Source organism: Carassius auratus, chromosome 3 (genome assembly GCF_003368295.1).
Source record: "Carassius auratus strain Wakin chromosome 3, ASM336829v1, whole genome shotgun sequence".
Lineage (NCBI taxonomy): Eukaryota > Metazoa > Chordata > Actinopteri > Cypriniformes > Cyprinidae > Carassius > Carassius auratus.
The window spans coordinates 15,589,952-15,610,586 of record NC_039245.1 but is presented as its reverse complement, the minus strand read 5'-3'; the positions used below and the strand labels follow the sequence as shown (position 1 = coordinate 15,610,586).

General features: G+C 39.2%; 1 protein-coding gene across 2 annotated transcripts in view; it reads right to left on the bottom strand.

The window, feature by feature from the left end:
- LOC113054812 (serine/threonine-protein kinase N1-like) overlaps positions 1–18,936 on the bottom strand; it is a 35,032-nt gene extending 16,096 nt beyond the window's left edge. Inside the window, exons 1-4 of one of the 2 annotated variants that reach the window (XM_026220619.1) lie at positions 18,299–18,936; positions 4,137–4,434; positions 3,884–4,029; positions 3,602–3,722 (exon numbers count right to left, since the gene is read on the bottom strand). In XM_026220619.1, the coding sequence (XP_026076404.1) occupies positions 3,602–3,722; positions 3,884–4,029; positions 4,137–4,434; positions 18,299–18,328 (595 nt within the window). In that variant the 5' untranslated portion in view covers positions 18,329–18,936. Of the gene's footprint in view, positions 1–3,601; positions 3,723–3,883; positions 4,030–4,136; positions 4,435–8,118; positions 8,152–18,298 lie in introns of those variants that run through there. The other variant, XM_026220623.1, reaches the window with a different exon arrangement.
- Between the last annotated feature and the right edge of the window lie 1,699 nt (positions 18,937–20,635).

Genomic DNA, 20,635 nt, shown 5'->3' with positions numbered 1-20,635 from the left:
ACGGTGTGTGTGTTATCTCACAGAGGGTTGTGTGTGGTGTTTTCCCTCTCTGTGTGTTCTGAGTGACGGTGTGTGTTATCTTGGTGAGGGTTGTGTGTGGTGTTTCTCCTCTCTGTGTGTTCTGAGTGACGGTGTGTGTTATCTCGGTGAGGGTTGTGTGTGGTGTTTCTCCTCTCGGTGTGTTCTGAGTGACGGTGTGTGTTATCTCAGCGAGGGTTGTGTGTGGTGTTTTCCCTCTCTGTGTGTTCTGAGTGACGGTGTGTGTTATCTTGGTGAGGGTTGTGTGTGGTGTTTCTCCTCTCGGTGTGTTCCGAGTGACGGTGTGTGTTATCTTGGTGAGGGTTGTGTGTGGTGTTTCTCCTCTCGGTGTGTTCTGAGTGACGGTGTGTGTTATCTCGGTGAGGGTTGTGTGTGGTGTTTCTACTCTCTGTGTGTTCTGAGTGACGGTGTGTGTTATCTCGGTGAGGGTTGTGTGTGGTGTTTCTCCTCTCGGGTGTGTTCCGAGTGACGGTGTGTGTTATCTTGGTGAGGGTTGTGTGTGGTGTTTCTCCTCTCGGTGTGTTCTGAGTGACGGTGTGTGTTATCTCGGTGAGGGTTGTGTGTGGTGTTTCTCCTCTCTGTGTGTTCTGAGTGACGGTGTGTGTTATCTCGGTGAGGGTTGTGTGTGGTGTTTCTCCTCTCGGTGTGTTCTGAGTGACGGTGTGTGTTATCTCGGTGAGGGTTGTGTGTGGTGTTTCTCCTCTCTGTGTGTTCTGAGTGACGGTGTGTGTTATCTCGGTGAGGGTTGTGTGTGGTGTTTCTCCTCTCGGTGTGTTCTGAGTGACGGTGTGTGTTATCTCGGTGAGGGTTGTGTGTGGTGTTTCTCCTCTCGGTGTGTTCCGAGTGACGGTGTGTGTTATCTTGGTGAGGGTTGTGTGTGGTGTTTCTCCTCTCTGTGTGTTCTGAGTGACGGTGTGTGTTATCTCGGCGAGGGTTGTGTGTGGTGTTTCTCCTCTCGGTGTGTTCTGAGTGACGGTGTGTGTTATCTCAGTGAGGGTCATGTGTGGTGTTTCTCCTCTCGGTGTGTTCTGAGTGACGGTGTGTGTTATCTCGGTGAGGGTCGTGTGTGGTGTTTCTCCTCTCGGTGTGTTCTGAGTGACGGTGTGTGTTATCTTGGTGAGGGTTGTGTGTGGTGTTTCTCCTCTCGGTGTGTTCTGAGTGACGGTGTGTGTTATCTCGGTGAGGGTTGTGTGTGGTGTTTCTCCTCTCGGTGTGTTCTGAGTGACGGTGTGTGTTATCTTGGTGAGGGTTGTGTGTGGTGTTTCTCCTCTCGGTGTGTTCCGAGTGACGGTGTGTGTTATCTTGGTGAGGGTTGTGTGTGGTGTTTCTCCTCTCTGTGTGTTTCGAGTGACGGTGTGTGTTATCTCACTGAGGGTTGTGTGTGGTGTTTCTCCTCTCGGTGTGTTCTGAGTGACAGTGTGTGTTATCTCAGTGAGGATTGTGTGTGGTGTTTCTCCTCTCGGTGTGTTCCGAGTGACGGTGTGTGTTATCTTGGTGAGTGTTGTGTGTGGTGTTTTCCCTCTCTGTGTTTTCTTTGTGTGTTTTGAGTGACGGTGTGTGTTTTCTCAGTGAGTGTTGTGTGTGGTGTTTCTCCTCTCGGTGTGTTCTGAGTGACGGTGTGTGTTATCTCACTGAGGGTCGTGTGTAGTGTTTTGGTGTGTTTGGTCTTGGTGTGTTTTGAGCGACGGTGTGTGTTATCTCACTGAGGGTCGTGTGTAGTGTTTTGGTGTGTTTGGTCTTGGTGTGCTTTGAGTGACGATGTGTGTTCTCTCGGTGAGGGTTGTGTGTGGTGTTTCTCCTCTTGGTGTGTTCTGAGTGACGGTGTGTGTTATCTCAGTTAGGGTTGTGTGTAGTGTTTGGCTGCACTGAGCCTGTTTTGAGCCGTGTGTTAAGAGTTGTGTTGCTTGTAATGAGTTTTGCAGGTGATGTGAACTGTTTAGCTCAGGTGACTGTTGGTAGTGCAGACTGTAGTTAGAGTTTTGCACATGTAGCTCCAGTTGTGCTCACTGTCGTTTAGCAATCGAAAAAAACTGTAAATACTGTATGTATGGAGCACCCACATAAAAGTCTACTGCTGGCTAAAATTGCAGCGTACAACCAGAGAGCACAGCAAGAATTCCAGAGCGCATGACTTGACTCCACTTCTAAAACAATGAACCAGAAGTGACATGAACCATAATTTCTAGCACTTTAGCTCTTAGGATCAACATTCAGATGAATCAAACTGACAGGACTAGATCTCTTGGACATTAGATTGCTCCAACCACCTTACAACAAGAATAAACACCAAATTAACAGATCTATAACAACTATAATGTTTTAAACTAAAACAGTTTCTGCTGATGGAGAGCCCCATCCTCAGATCCCCATAAGACGTCATTCCCCGAGCGGCTGAAGGGTGGAGCGGCATTAATAAATCTATTCTTAACCGTCTGGCCCCGGGACACATGAGACATCAGCGCCCAAACACGCCATTAGAGTCCATTAGAGCCGCACGCTTCAGCAGCATCCAGTGCTCATCTTTCTCTTTACATCTCCTCACATCTCTTTAATTCTGACCCTTTCACCCTTTCACAGTGAGAAATAGACTTATTAAAACATAATGCATCCAGAAATTCATTATTTATCTAATTTTCTGTTATTTGTTGGAACACAAAAGGAGATTTTTCACACATCTCTTTTCAATATAACAGCCAAAAAAATCAAGCTCTAAGAAGCACAGGAAGCCAAGGGCGCAAAATTAGGAACGGATTACCAATATCCAGCGACTACAAACTGTGCCTTGCAATAATTGATCCAACTATTGAACATATCTATATGTTTTTGTCATTTTGTAGTTTGGCTTTCATGTCCCCACTAATGTCAAAAGCAAATCTTGCAGGAAACAATTTTAAAAGTGCCAGTTCATATGATTTATGCACTACATTATAAGTCATTATAAATGCCATTAGTTTGGAAAAATGATCAGTGAATAGCAAATTGAATATGGGTCTGTTCCTCTCACAAAGATCTCAAATCTTTAAAAGACTTTGATTGTAGTGCTTTATGATGCTTTTCATCAATTTTTATTGGCGTAATCACTTTGAACAGTCACTGTAAAGTTTTCCTTTTGTGGAATAAACTGACAGAATCAAATTTTTTGGTGAACTGCTCCTTTAATAATCTTGAGAAACCGAAAGATGTTCTGACGTCTGAACAGACGAGCAGCAGGGAAGACAGTCATTATTTGACTAGATGACAGCAGACAGACTGGTTTGCGAAACACATGGATTCATGTCCTCGCCATATATGAGATATCACACCGGATGGAGATCATTACAGTTGCCTTAAATCCCAGTTTCACTATGAAGTGAGCCTGAGATGCAGTTTGCACAAGACTAAGTCTGACTACGAGAGATGAGACTCCCTCCAATGAAGCAAACTGAGAAAAGTGATGCTAAAAGACCTTTACACTGCATGTGTTTAACCATCAAGGAGCTCTATGATCATGTCAAGCTCATAAACAATCCCTTGCTGGAGGGAGTGAGACAGACTGAACTTCGTCTGACGCGGTGAGACGTACCCTGAATGTCGTCTGTCTGTTCGGTGGCCTGCATAGCTTTCCGGATCTGCATCCGGATGATGTCGATCTTCGTCTTACTGTCCTGCAGCATCTGCTGAGCCGACTGAAGCAGCTTCTTATCCTGAAGAACAGAGCGGTGGATAGATGGAGACGTTCAGATAGATAGATGTAATCGATTATGGTCTATTACTGCATCGATGCAGTCCAACACCTCTATCAGACAGACAGACAGAAACAGCATCAGAGAGACGGACAGAAGATAGAGACACAGACGTTCATCACCTTTGTGACCCCGTTGGCGTAGATGGGGATCATGTTCTCTGCTCCCTGTTTGACCTTCAGTTCGATGTTGAGCTGTCGCTCCAGAGCCTTAATCCTGTCCTGATTGGCTGAGGAGCGTCCCGGCGTCCTGACAGGCTGAAGGTCATCTGGGGTCAAAGACAGGGTCAAACATTCATCTGGGGTCATGTATACATCTGCCAATAATGCAGGATTTTAGATGTGGCCTACTAAGATGATGATTCTGAGCCCTGACCTTTGCTGTCGTCGTGACCCTTGACCACGATGTGGGCGTCCAGCTCCTGCAGCTGAGTGTGGAGCGAGTCCAGCTTGCGGCTGGAGCTGCGTAACTGGCTCTCCACCTGCTGGGCGTTGCGTTTGTCCGTGGTGGCCCGCCGCAGGTTCTCCGCCCCGGCCTTGATCTTCAGCTCCTTCCGGATCTCCCTCCGGATCCTCTCTCGCTGCTCGTCCAGACGCTGCTGCACGCTGGAGTCGGAGAAATCTGAGTTCTGGTCCAGTCCCAGCTGCTCCAGGACCGACAGGCCCTCCGAATCCTGGGAGAAACCAGAGGGGTCAAGGGTCAGTGCTGCCAGACTGACTGATAGATGGACAGAATGACACAGAGATAGAATGAGAAAGAAAGAAAGAACGAGAGAGCTAAAACAACAGAACGATTGACAGACAGACAGTGAGAATGAGATATCTCAGACAGAAACATCAGAGATTATGGACATACAGAATTACAGAACCGACAGAGACAGACTGAAAGAGAGAGATAGAAGAGTAGGCAAATAGATTGAGAGACAGATACAATTATAGATAGAACGATAGATAGATGGATGGAGAGAAAGAGTGAGAGTGAGAGAAACAGAATGATAGATATTTAGAATGATAGCTAGATAGAACAACAGATTGAACGATAGAATTATGGATAGAATGAAAGAACGATAGACAGACAGATAGATAGATAGATAGATAGATAGATAGATAGATAGATAGAACAGATGGAATTACAGTAAATATTTGTGTAGTTTCTGTAATTTGATTCTCAATGCAGTTATAATAATGATGGTTTCGCAGAAATGACTTTTAAAGAAAAGTGCAATAATCAGTTCTGCTCGGTGAGTATCTAGTTTACTTGCTGCTAAGTTCCTCAAAAGAAGAAAGAAAGAAAACCCCTCTGAAAATCCAAGTGTTAATGACACAGATGTGGCACTGCAGCAGTAAACACTAGACTGTTTCCTGGACTGATAGAGACCAGAGTACACTGGATTCACAAGAGTGTGATGAGACTCCTGACAGACCCGGGGTCAGAGCATAAACAACTCGCTCACAGCTGGACATAAACACACCGCCTAATGGTTAGAGAGTCAGACTCGCAATCCAAGGGTTGTGAGTTCGAGTCTCGGGCCGGCAGGAAGTGTTGGTGGTTCTCTCCACCTTCAATGCCACGACTGAGGTGCCCTTGAGCAAGGCACTGAACCCCCACCTGCTCCCGGGCGCCGCAGCATACAGGGCTGTTCACAGTGTGTGTGTGTGTTCACTGTGTGTGTGTGTGCACTTTGGATAAGTTAAAAGCAGAGCATGAATTCTGAGTATGGGTCACCACACTTGGCTGTATGTCACATCACGTAAAACCACTGCCGTCTCAAACCTTGTACAGTGTCTGACAGACATGAAGAGAAATCAGATATTAGACCTGTGCATGTCATTCCTCAGATCAAGTGTGTTTGGTGCTTTTTACTGCATGTATGAAGTCTGAATGGAAATATATGGCATCAGTAAACATCTTGGTGGACCTGAGGGAGTGAGGAAACTAAAGAGTGCAAAACCTTTTTTAAAATATATATATATTTGTATTTATACACATTTTTATGTTTCCAAAGGGCCAGTCTCTGCTGCTCACCAAGGCTGCATTTATTTTATCAAAAATCCATTAAAACAATGTACACTCTTAAAAAATCAAGATGGTGCTTCAAAAGTTTCTTCAAGCGATGCCATAGAAGAACCATTTCTGGTTCCATAAAGAACCATTCAGTCAAAGGTTCTTTAAAGAACCATCTCTCTTACCTTTTTATAATCTGAAGAACCTTCTTTCACCACGAAGCACCTTTGGTGAAACAGAAAGGTTCTTCAGATGTTAAAGGTTCTTTATGAAACTATTTAGACAAAAAGGTTCTTCTGTGGCATCGTGAAGCACCTTTAGTTTTAAGAGTGTAATATTATGAAAAAATTGCAGCATCATTACTCCAGTCTTCAGTCTCTCTCTGATTTGCTGCTCTAAACATTTCTAATTAATATTGTTATTGTTGGAGATAGTTCTCCTTATTCATATTTTTGTGGAAACTTTGGGGAAAGAAAGAATTTTAATTAAAAGTAAATAAATGAATAGTAACAATAATACTTTTATTAATAATGATAATGCGTTTTAGCTGAATACATTTTTTTATTAATATAGGTTTCAACAAAATATTTTTATATATTAAAAATGTTAAACCAGTTATTTTAATTTGTGATAATATTTCACAGTATTAGTTTTATTGATCAAATGTCTTTTGTGCATTTCCAAAAAAAAATAAAAAATTATCCAGTAGTGTATTTATTTTATATGGTTTTAATTTCATCTTAATGCCTTTTTTATTTTACATTCATTTAGTATATAATAGCATACAATACAAATGACTGAAAAACAGATTTTCAATACAGTTAATCTCAAGAGAGTCCACAATGCAAGCAATACTTTCTTAAATAGAATGAGTAATGAGTCAGCAGCGGTGTGAGGAGCAAAGGGCAGCTCTGCGGTTCATACTGAGGAAGTCAACAACATCAAGAGAAACCTTATAATCATGGATCATGTAACTAACCGTCGACCCACAAACAGGACTTCTCTTCTGTGTTTTGTTTTCATTGGCCGATCCCGACACAAGAGACACAGAGGATCACACAGACTGAGAACTGTAATCAAACATCGCCCGGCTCAAATATAATACACTTCACACAGCCATTTCAAGACTAAACACACGTCTGTTAGTGTGAAGAGAGCAGGTAGAAGACTCAAGACACCGCAGAGACATTCAACCGCGTTATATTTCAGCTGACAGAGAGTGAACGACACTCATGAACGCTGTGACTCAAAAAGGAAGTTCAGCCGTGAGCAGCTCACTTACAAAACACACACAGAAAACATGTAGGAAAGAAAAACCCCAATCAAATCTCTTCAAAATCTCAATAGTTCAGTGGAGTTTTGCTGAACTTTCCTGCTCCTCAGACGTTCCTCCTTTCAAAAGGAGCCAGTTTATTGCACATTTATCTCCTCTAAAGTTTCAGAAAATATCTCAATGTCGAAAATTAGCCAAGATCTCAATGTGAACACATGAAGGAATAAACATTTCTCCTCAAATTAATCAGAGCTGTTCTCCATGTTACTTTTAAAGCTCTACTCAGTCAAAATTGTAAATAAAACGAAGATTATTAGGACTATGTTTAACAAAACATACTCTTAAATCAAATTATTATGAGTATATATTCCTATTTGATGACTCATTTGGGTGTGAATCTTGTGTATTTGAATCCACATTACTGGTGTATTGTGAACCCTTTATCTCTGATGTCATGAATTCATCTTTTTCATCAGCCACCTCCACACAAAGACACGTTCACCATCCAATCATCATGTCCTAATTTTATCTCTTTATATCCTGTTTCACCCAGAAACACGTCTCATTACGGAAGTCGAATGTCTTGAGTTAAGTTCTGAGAAACGTTTGTTTCACTACAAACACAGTTCAGAAACATCATAAATGTAAAAACACAACAGTTATAAACTATTATCATCACGATCACGATTTGTTGTGTAGTTCAGACCTTGAAACAATTAATTAAAAATAAGTGTATAAGTAAATGTTGAAATCTACTATGATTCCAAATCACCTGATCTTAAAAGATCAATAAATGCTTTTAAAGTATGCTTCATTGTTAGTGACTTAATATAGATCACTAATGCTAACAAATGTTCAAAACACACATTCAAAATATTAAGTTATTAAAACTTTAACTAAAATATATGTAAAAAAATGAATAAAACTAACTAAAAATATTAATACATGAACAATAAAGATACTAAAATATCTCCATTCTATGTTCTAAAATAAACAATAAAGTCATACAGGTTTGGAACGACTTAATGGTGAGTAGTTTTAGGTGAATATCAAAATGAAGAGCAGAGTTTGAGCTCCTACCACATGTTCGGCCTCGGCTGGGGCTGAGCTGGAGGAAAAACTCCTCCAGCGAACAATCTCCCGCATCTCCTTCACTGTCCATCACCTCCTCTCCTCTCCCGTTCTCTTCAGACCATACCCTGTTCTGTCTGTTATTAGAGCCACTGACACCACATGAAGCCATGGCTTCCGCTCAGAGAGAACGACTGCAACAGCTTCCTGTTCATCTCTTCACGACACACAAGAGACGTTTGCACACACACACACACACACACACACACTTGGGCACGTGGATAGCTCGCTTTTGAAATCTCTCGACCAACTTCCTGCTCAGAGACAAGCTCTGCAGATTGGCACCATTACAACCCCTGTGTTTTTATCTGCAGGATGATATTTTTGAGAACCCTTGTGACTGTTCTGCAACAAAGGGGAAACGAAACCATCCAAACAAACATACACACACAAAAGTGCATCATCCAAACACTCTCTTAAATTCACTGCAACTGAAATACGGTTTCTAGAATAAAGAACTTAATGAATAATGTCCCCAAAGCCCATACAAGATGTAGATGAGTTTGTTTCTTCATCAGAACAGGTTTGGAGAAATGTAGCATTCCTTAGCATGCTCTGCAGTGAATGGGTGCCGTCAGAAAGAGAGTCCAAACAGCTGATAAACACATCTCAGTAATCCACAAGTAATCCACACCACTCCAGTCCATCAGTTAATGTCTGGAGAAGACAAAAGCTGCATGTTTGTAAGAAACAAATCCATCATCAAAATGCTTTTAACTTCATAAGATATGTCAAAAAAGTCAAAATATTTTAGTTACAGTATATGTTAGCTATAAAATAGGAGCTAGTTGGGACCAGCACATAACCATCTTAAAGTAGCTCATAACCAGTTCAGGACCCACTTAAACCAGATCATGATCAGTTCAGGACCAGCTTAAACCAGATCATGATCAGTTCAGGACCATCTTAAACCAGATCATGATCAGTTCAGGACCATCTTAAACCGGATCATGACCAGGTCAGGACCATCTTAAATCAGATCATGACCAGCTCAGGACCATCTTAAACCAGATCATGATCAGTTCAGGACCAGTTTAAACCAGATCATGATCAGTTCAGGACCATCTTAAACCAGATCATGATCAGTTCAGGACCATCTTAAACCAGATCATGATCAGTTCAGGACCATCTTAAACCAGATCATGATCAGTTCAGGACCAGTTTAAACCAGATCATGATCAGTTCAGGACCATCTTAAACCAGATCATAGCCAGTTCAGGACCATCTTAAACCAGATCATGATCTGTTCAGGACCAGCTTAAACCAGATCATGAACAGTTCAGGACCAGCATAAACCAGATCATGATCAGTTCAGGACCAGTTTAAACCAAATCATGATCAGTTCAGGACCATCTTAAACCAGATCATGAACAGTTCAGGACCATTTTAAACCAGATCATGATCAGTTCAGGACCAGCATAAACCAGATCATGATCAGTTCAGGACCATTTTAAACCAGATTATGATCAGTTCAGGACCCACTTAAACCAGATCATGATCAGTTCAGGACCAGCATAAACCAGATCATGATCAGTTCATGATCAGTTCAGGACCATTTTAAACCAGATCATGATCAGTTCAGGACCATCTTAAACCAGATCATGATCAGTTCAGGACCATCTTAAACCAGATCATGATCAGTTCAGGACCATCTTAAACCAGATCATGATCAGTTCAGGACCAGCATAAACCAGATCATGATCAGTTCAGGACCATTTTAAACCAGATTATGATCAGTTCAGGACCCACTTAAACCAGATCATGATCAGTTCAGGACCAGCATAAACCAGTTCATGATCAGTTCAGGACCATTTTAAACCAGATCATGATCAGTTCAGGACCATCTTAAACCAGATCATGAACAGTTCAGGACCATTTTAAACCAGATCATGATCTGTTCAGGACCAGCTTAAACCATATCATGAACAGTTCAGGACCAGCATAAACCAGATCATGATCAGTTCAGGACCATTTTAAACCAGATCATGATCAGTTCAGGACCATCTTAAACCAGATCATGATCAGTTCAGGACCATTTTAAACCAGATCATGATCTGTTCAGGACCAGCATAAACCAGATCATGATCAGTTCAGGACCATTGTAAACCAGATCATGATCAGTTCAGGACCAGCATAAACCAGATCATGATCAGTTCAGGACCATCTTAAACCAGATCATGATCAGTTCAGGACTAGCTTAAACCAGATCATGACCAGTTCAGGACCAGTTTAAACTAGCTCAAACCAGCTGCCATGCTTTAAAGCATACCTAACCAGCGTATGCTGTTTTTTCAACAGGGTTTTCACTGGAGAAAGAATTATTATGGATTATGGATAATTTAGCCATAAGCAATGGTTGGAAGTTAAAGGGTTACTCCACCCAAAAAAATGTATCATTAATCACTTACCCCCATGTCGTTCCACACCTGTAAAACTTTCATTCCCATTTGAAACACGAAGATATTTTGGATGAAATACAGGAGGTTTGTGACTGTCCCATTGACTGCCAAGTAAGTAAAACTGTCAAGGTCCAGTAAAGTATGAAAAGCATTGTCAGAGTAGTCCATCTCCCATCAGTGGTTCAAATGTAACGTTATGAAGCGAGAAGAAAACTATTTGTATGCAAATAAAATAAAAATAACCAATTTATTCTACAATTTGTCTCCTCTGTGATTCGCTGTAGCACCATTTTGGCGAATCTGAGCTTCTGAGTCAGCTGCGCCACAAGGATATGTTTTCTATGTGTATTTACGCTTTGATTTGAAAGAAAGCATCTGTGTAGTGCAGCTGACACAGAAGAGCATACGCTGCTTACGTTCGGATATTCTCCAAAATTTACTACACTGATGTGAAGAGACACGGAGGAAACTAATTGTTGAATAAAGTCATTCTTTTTGTTTTATTTGGATACAGAAAGTATTGCCATCACTTCATAACATTACAGTTGAACCACTGATGTCAGATGGAATATTGTTACGATGCTTTTCATACTTTTCTGGACCTTGACAGTGTATTTTACTTGGTGGGACAGTTACAAGCCTCCCGGATTAAATTTTGGGGTGCCCCTAAGGAGTATCCCTTTATAAACATCTTAATGATGGATTTGTTTCTTACAAGCACACAGCTTTTCATTTGACAAGTCATTTACTTATGGACGAGAGTGCTGTGGATTACTAGTGGATTTATCAGCTGTATGGACTCTCATTCTGACGGCACCCATTCACTGCAGAGGATCCATTGATAATGCAATGCTACATTTCTCCAAATCTGATGAAGAACAAACTTATCTATATCTCGGATGGTCTGAAAGGAGAACTTTTTCAGCAAATATTCATTTAGGGACTTCTGGCTGTAACATCTAGTGATGCAAAGCAGAGAAATGCGTTATACTGTATCAAGCTGTTCTAAAGGAATATAACATCTATGTTCTGAATATAAACACGATTAGCACTTTAAAGTCATGCATTTTTCACCTCATGTCCAAATTTGACCAGGTTAAACTGAGCGTCTACAATCCGAAATGACAGTGGGAACCATCCGGTACACACAGGGTCTGTAAGGCTCCGCCCACAGATCCGACTGACAGCGTAACGTTCAGGTATTCAGACTGGGACCGTTTCCCAGAAGCCATCTGACTGCTGTGTTTACAGACAACATTACACAGGAACCTAATTAAATGAGTTCACTTTTCTGAAAAACAGATGGAGCAAAGCAAAGTTAAATCTGTATGTAGGATTTAACACTTTAACAAAAAAGGACTGTTGTTTAAACAACTGTCATCAACTGTTTCTGCAACTAAAAAAAAAATGATGAGGTTAACATTAAAAAATATATATATTACAGAACTACAGTTAACCCAAAAATCAACTTTTTATATCTGAGTGAAGGACTGGAGTACACTTGCAACGCCCAAGCAAGCATCTAAAACACCCAGTAACTGCCTACCTTCCACCCAAAACTCCCTAGCAGACATATAGCAATGACTTCCCAGTCACCAAGAATTAGGAACCACCCAAAACACTCTAGCAACAAATTAGCAAACGCCTGAAACACCCAGCAAATTCCTAGCATCCATCTATAACAGCTATAGGGCCCTATGATTTCCACGATGCATAAAACAAGCCCAGAACAAACAGAAACACAGAATTTCTGAAAAACCTAAAACATTTATTTGTGTTGTTGTTATTAGTATTATAATTTTTTTACTGAACTAAAATTATTATTACAATTCTGTTGAAACACCATTTAAGAAAAAGGAAAAAATCATTTAAGAAGAAAAAAGGATTTCATAGGATCATAGGTCTAGCAACTGCATCTTAGAACATCGACAATGTCGTCACAATAAAAATCCATATTTCAGAGTTTCAACAATGTGCAGCATCTGGTTGCAAAAAAACGTCTAAATTATAATTCCTGAAGAAATTGGAGGTAAGAATATGTATGTTTTTAATATCTATTAACTCAATATTACAGGTTTTTAAACTAAAGTATCTTGTTAGCTAACAGCTTTGACTTTAGTTAGTTTAGCAAAAGCATCTTCTGAAGTCTACTGAAGATATACAGTATATTATTCATACATGTGTATAATTACAGTTGCAGTGCAGATGCACGGTCTTGACATTCCATTACGCTGGACGGCTTAAGCATAGCGGCTCATAGAAACATGAGGAATCCACCTATACACATCTATGTTTGCAACTGCCTAACTACCACCAAGAACATCCCATCAACTGCCTAGCAAACATACTGTAATGCTCAGAATGTAATATTCAGAACATACAGTCAACCACCTAGCGTACCACCTAAACACACACTCATAGCACTTGTATTTCAGTGCAAACAATCAAATGAAACCCCAGCAACAAGCATCAAATATCAGGGTTTGTTTTACTGTTCATTATTTTGTGTATCATGGGTCAGATTTCAAGAGATCTGAATGATTGCTAGTCCCCACGTCTCACTGAGTGAAAACAACACCTGATCAATAAAAGGTGCGTGTGGACGAGAGACACTAAACACACACAGAGAGAGAGAGAGACGGGAAGTCATTAGTGAGCTTTGAGTGGACTGATCAATTTCTCTTAGTGCTTTTGGCAGCTACAACTAACAACTTAAATGTAATAAAAACTGAATTAGCAGAAGGACTCTTGCTGCTGAGAAAGATAAAAATCCCATTAACGGATCTCAGAAAACCACTTAAATCATGCTAAGTCTAACTCAACACTATTCAGTGCATCTGTTTTAACATACTATATATATATATATATATATATATATATATATATATATATATATATATATATATATATATATACATATATATATATATACAGGTGCATCTCCAAAAATTTTAATATCAGGGAAAAGGTCATTTTTTTTGTAATTTCATTAAAAACACAAACATTTTTATATTCTAGATTTATTGCAAACAAATTGAAATATTTCAAGAGTTTTTTTATTTGTTTTAATTCTGATGGTTACGACTTACAACTTATGAAAATAAAAAATTCTGTATTTTAAAAAATATTTAATATTACATTTTGAGCTTGATTCGTTTGATTAATCTTGAGTATATATACTGGGTACCTCTTGAGCAAGTTTAAAACATGCAACTACAATGTGATCTACAATCATCAACACCCTCCACAAGATTGCTGATAGCGCTAGCTGTTCTTTCTTTCTTTCTTTCTTTCTTTCTTTCTTTCTTTCTTTCTTTCTTTCTTTCTTTATGTCCCCTAAGGGCAATTGATTGCCTGCCTGTTCACAGAGTGCTGTATCGACATATATTTATAGAAAGTTGACTGGAAGTAAAAAGTGAGGTAGGAAAAGGTGAACAAGTAACAGGGATGACCACAGCCTTGGGAAGATTGTCAGGAAAAGGTGATTCAAGAATTTGGCAGAGCTTCACAAGCAGTGGACTGAAGCCGGAGACTTCTGAGCACTTTATGCTTCCATTTGCTTTATGGAGATGCTGATTTAATTTTGCAGCAGGACTTTTGCATCTGCCCACAGTTTCAAAACCACTTCCAAGTGGTTTGATGACCATGATACTACTGTGCTTTTTACTGTGATTGGCCATCCAACTCACCAGACCTGAACCTCACAGAGAAACTATGTAAAATCTCACAAACAATACAGAGGAGCTGAAGAGCTATCAGAGCAACCTGGGCTTCAATAACACCTCAGCAGTGACACAGACTGATCGACTCCACGCCACGACACACTATATACATACTGTATATAAGTGTGAGTGCATTTATATATGTGTGTATGTATATATAAAACCCAGATGTTCTGAATAGCAGATGTTATGTGAATTTAAGTTTAGCATGAAGCTTCGAACCTTTTAATTCTTCTAATGCCGATGTGAAATGCAAATGCATTTTACTTCAATAATGTGACACATTTCAGTACAAAACCATATTTATTTACCGAAGAAAAAAGAGACAGGACTACATTTGTATCGATTGAATGGTGAAACATCTCTATATGAGAGCTGTTTGAAAAAATTATATAGCCTTCATAAAATAAAAAATTCTGATGACTCAATAACAATAAAACTACTCTCTCAATACAATTTTATTAAGATTTGAGATGTAAAAGCTTCAGTTATATCTCGTTTCAGACACAGACCATCAGCGTTCAGAAAGCAATCAGACACAATCATGACTAAATCTGCTGCAGACAGATGTAGTATTCAGAGCCACATTAAGAGTCCGCCGTCAACATCTGCATTCACACACAAACTTCTGGAAAGCTTCAGCTATTCGGTATTTTTGCAGATTTATTAGTGACTCAACTAATGATGCCAGAGAGACTGCAGGTCAAAGTAAACAAGCCAAAACAATTAGCATTAGCAGGTGCAGAACTGAATGTGAGTTATGAAAAACCAAGCACAGCAATGTGAAAAACAAACAGTAAGATACAAATAATTTAAAAAGGGTCTATTAAAAGAAGCACAACATCTCAAATATGTTAAAAACTGAAAGTATTTTCAGATTAATTGCTAATATTTTCGCTCTGTGCATCTCGTTTGCCGAATTCCTTCCTGATATCACTCTTGAGGATGTCATGCAAAGTGCTGTTAACATTAAACAAGTGCACCAAAGACTCACAAATACCCAGAGACTAAACCCTTCCTAATTTATTTAGCTTCTTAGAAAGCCAAGGAATCTGTGGATAAAAGGGCAGACAGAAGCTAGATTGTGAAATAAACTTGTGCAAAATACAATGTGCATACAATTTTGATCTGCACTTTAAGATTTTATTTGCATCTTGGCATTTCCATCCAGTATTTTAACCAAAATCACACATAAAAACACATGGATAGAAATGTAAAAACATGGGTTTATCCTGAATCTGTCAAACAAGCTGAAGTGTGCAGCATCTGACATCACTTCCTGTGTGTTATTAAGACTCTATGGGTTAGATTCATAACATTAATAACATTAATAACCCATCACTCACTGAAGGACAGCCTGTGTGCTTCTGGACTCTTCAGGATTTACCGCAGAACAGAAAGGGATAATAATTCACCAAATTGTATTAAAAGAAAAGCTGATTACATTTACATCATCTCTGACCCAGATCATGATGAATATTTGCTTTACACGATGCTCTTACTTTGTTATCACTGCTGTGACATGCACCAAACCTGTATGACTATTCATTTTATGTTATCCAAAATTAACACGTCTTCATAACGACTACTGTTATGATACTTTTAAGGAGCTTGTTTGTCATTTTAGGAGCTTGACCGTTGCCAACCACCATCTACAACAATGTGAACATTATTTTAAATTCTCCGAAAAACAGAAAGTCCTACAGGTTTGGAGCAACATGAAAGTGAACAATAATAACATTTTTATTAAACTATCTCTTTAAGGCAAGACAGTACATTTTGAAACATTCTGATTACTGTTTTTCTAAATGTGTAGCAAGTTAAAAATAGAAAACTAAAATAAATTAACTATAATATGTCATCAAAAATCAAACAAGAAATTTTAACCTGGCTCGATCCTATATTCAGATTTATTCAAATTATTGAATTTTTTTCTTTGCATAATTACATAGCATTTCAGAGAATTGTTGTCTTATACTGCAATTAATCAGTTGGGGATGTATGACGATATATATTAGTTCACTTCTTTAAAGTCTACTTTGGCATCAACACAAAAACAAGGGTGAGGAAATTTGCATCATGTGCAAATATACAACATTGGTTCCAAATGAGGTGGTCAGAAGTGTTGTCAAAACATCTCTGTCTCTCATTACGTTTGGATGGCGCTCATGTTTCTCTTGTAATGTAAACAGAAGGTGGGGGATTTGACTTCAAGTCACCTGAAGGCATTTCTCTCCAATCACGAGCCCGAGGGCATTAGGGCTGATTCCTGCTCTGCTCACAGAAGAAATCATTTGGGCAACTGTTTTAGCAAACGACCCACAGCAGGTTATTGATTTTGTGCAATGAGCTTTAATGCATCTAAAGAGCTGCAAAAGCAGGGGGTGAAGAAGGACAAGTCCAGGCTAAAAGGATCAAGGGATGGTTACACAAACATCTCTCGGATAAATCTCACAGGCAGAAACGTACCATACACGTACACGAAAACAGACGTGATTGCGAGCAATGTGCCATTTAACACACTTAACCTTCCTGTTGTGTTGGTCAGTTTGACCCATTGCTTTTAAATGCTTGAAAACTGTGTAGCGCCTCTTGTGGCAACACTTAAAAGCCTCATGCTGATGCATTTCAGACTGCACTCAGAATGCAAACATGACAACAGCAGGGCACTAGTAAAGCTAAATGCATTTGCAGTAATCTTGAATGGACCATCAGGTCAGTTTGACGTTTGTGCTGAAACATTAGAAACGAGTCTAAAGCCTTAGACGTAGCGTATAGACAGAGAACAGCTAAACCAGCCAGACCAGCTGATTCAGTTCCTCATCTGCGCTGTTTAATTTTTAATTCTTCCGTGGATGAAGCTGAAACATCAATGCTACAGAGAGCCCTGATTTTCTGTTGCATACAGCAGTAAGAGTCCTACACGACTTTGGTTCCTTTGGAGAACTATTTAGGGTTTTTATAATCCAGCCTGTATTATTCCTATGATGACCACAATAAAGAAAGACCGTCCAACATCAGACATGTTAAATCCAAAGCTTTCTGCACAACAGATGACCACCAGAGAGAAACCAGTTCAGTTATTCCTGAGATATTCTCCTGAAACTCTAGACAAGCCATCGTTACAGTTATATTTACAGCAATCACAACAGCTGCTGAACGCTTATTGCCTCGTGCCTTACTCTTATTTACAGTCTAAAATCCAGCACGAGAACACTTAAAGACCGGTTACAGTTACAAAAAATAAAAACATGAAGTAAAAGGGGGTTACATCTGAATATTTTCACGAATCCAGATTTGATTGACTTCTTTCCCAAATTGCATTAACTGCTCTTAAACATGAAACAGCAGTTTAGGAGTTCTGTACACATGCTTGTTTGATAACTGTTTTATTTACTATTTAGGTTTCTGCACGTTAGATGCACATTGTTAGATGCCAGTGTTTCCTGTCAGTTATTAAACTATATCTTGTTATGATTTTAAATCTGTATTTGAGTATAGAAGTATAGAAAGAGCTGCTAAAGTCTGATGGTGGATGTGCTTTTTAAATTAAATTATTACAATTTTAATTCGAGCAATGAAGGACTGTGAAAGTCTGACAGTAGTCAGTGTTAACCCCAGTTGAAAACACTCATTAGACATTCAGAAAAGTAATCAGATATAACAAGTTACATTGGTTTAATAAATTAATAGAAAACGTTACATTACTTATTGCATTTTAAACAGTGTAACTTTAATCTGTATTCTATTGCATTTCCAAAGTCTCCTTCCCAACACTGCCTAATATTTCCTGATGTTTAAAGCATGATAATGAACACATTTTTCACTTCCTGTACTAAGTAAGCAAGAAAGAGACAGCGGAACACGTTCATTCTGTCTTCAGTGTCATTTTCCTGAAGCACTCGAGCAGCTTTTAAGACAGCAGGCGCGCGCACACATTAATAAACAATAGATTATGTGCAGTGCATTAAAGCATCTCATGCACAGCGACAGATGGTCTAAACTTACACGCATGGAGCCGGTGATGCTGAGGGCCATCTCAGGTGTCAGGGAGCGGAGATGACGATGCTTCTCACCTGAACAGCTTCAGTTTCACCAACAGCGCGTCATACCCAACATAGTGATGAAGCAGAGGCGGTGAACTGCGTCCTGTTGCGCGGTCATACAGATCAAATCCACCGGGCCATGTCTGCAAAACTCCCCGCGTGAACAGATGATGAAACAGATGAATTAGTTTTATTAGTCGCCTGGTCTAGATTGGATCGCGTTCATGAGTGTGCAGCATTATGAACAATGGAAAGTTGTTTCTCTTGCGTCTGGGACAGGTATTAATATATCCTACTGGATAAATGATGGAGTCCAAAATTAAACTCTTTAAAGTAGGCTACATCTTCGGAATCTACAGAGCAAATCGAAACCTGAAAGAAAGCATAACGATCCCGGTAAGCTTCACTGCTGAAGAGAGAGAGGTTCATCAGGAGCGTCCTGCCCCCGTTATTCTGTGATGAGACTTCAGCACGCGCAGGAACCGTCACCCGGAGATCTCGAGCTTCGGTGGCGCGCTCGACCAGCCGCCCGCGCGCACCGGAGCGCGGTCATGTGATGGACGTCTGTGTCCGGCGTACAAACAGAACGCTTTCGTTTTCACTTTAATCGTCTAATCACACTTGTTAAGCTTCCTGTTAAGTCAAATTCAGCAATCACCTGGCATAACATAACTGCTTTCATAATAAGATCGTCGTCCTATAATAAAAATCTGGTTGAAATGCACGTCATCTTGGTCGAGCAGAACTTTGGGTGAGTTGTAGACTTGAAACGTCCCTTTCGAATCAGTGAGCTGTAATGTTGTTTATTACGCATTCTGCAAAATGCAAATCATCCAAGATTCCACCGGCGATTGTGTAATGAATTGCTTTCCTTACACACACTGAATAACAAGCGTTTAGGCCTATTTGAGGGTTCAACTTGTCTACTGTCTTGGTCAAGTTTGAAAGTGCGCCCCCCTGTGGACCACACTGACGCCGTCGTTGTAAGAGTTTTTAAAAGAAACTTTAAAATACCCACACCAGCAAAGGTGCCGTTATTATTTTTCACATAGCTATAGGAATGTTAAATAATTTATTATTATTTGTGTATGTGAATTATAGGCTATTTAATAGTACACAATCCAGTCAAAATTAAGCATAATTTGACAGTTTAAAACAGTTTAACTGATTTAAAAATAAATAAAATATATTTTCTGTACTTCAAACGGAAACGTAAATATCCAGATATTAAAATATAGCTATAATAAACCTAAACATGCATGTTAAATTAATACACCTGTTTAAATTAATAAATATGATTAAAAAAAAACATTAAACCTGAGTGTTTGAATAATTAAGCACTGTGATTGGTTAACCGTTCTTGTCAAGTGGTGCTCGCGCGCGCGGACTTCACAAGCTAAAGCCAAAACCGTCTGACTTACTGGAAAAATACTTTCCTGCTTTCCTCAAATGGGATATTTATTGTCCACAGTAAGGTTTGTTCATATAGCATTGTTATTTATACCACATCCAGCCAGTCAAGACGATCGAGAAAGTTAATCTAGCTTAGCTTTGGCTGATAGCAAAATAACCTACTGCAAGCACAAACTACAGGCTAGAGTTAGCGTAAACCTCTTATGATTGTTAGAAATAGCCTACATGTTTTATTCACTGTAGCTACTTTTGAGAAGTGTATGATTGATGATTGACTACTGCACTTGCAATCAGGACACAGAGGAGCTGGAGGACAAAAAAGGTGAGTGAAATATTAGAATAAATGTTGGTTATAAATCCAAACGTGCAACCTTCACCAATAATGGCAACTATTTCAAACGTGAAATCTCATTATAAATTCCTTAAATATAAAAATGTCTCTAGAAATATATATTTCATTGAATAATTAAGTTTAATAAGTTTGTCTTTCTTCCAACGTAATCAACTCTGCAGCTAATTACTTGTTATCTTTAATAAACCGAAAATAGATTCATAAGTCAAATGATACTACATGCTTCCAGTCCTCCATTTTTAAATCCTCAATTAAATGGTTCAGATATTACTGTTTTTCTAAAAAAAAAACGAGGAAAAGGAAATACATCGTATATATGTGGTTGTATCTAATTCATGTATCATCACTGCACTTATGATTTTAATATAGAGAAAAAAACTACAACCATTTTCTATAATATACAATTACAATATATCTTTCAGTAATAATAATTACTTATATCAACTTAACTCAGAAAGTACATTTAACTGTTGCATATGATGATTGTTTCCTTAAATATACAAATAAATAAATTGGTTTGTCCTAAGAAACCAG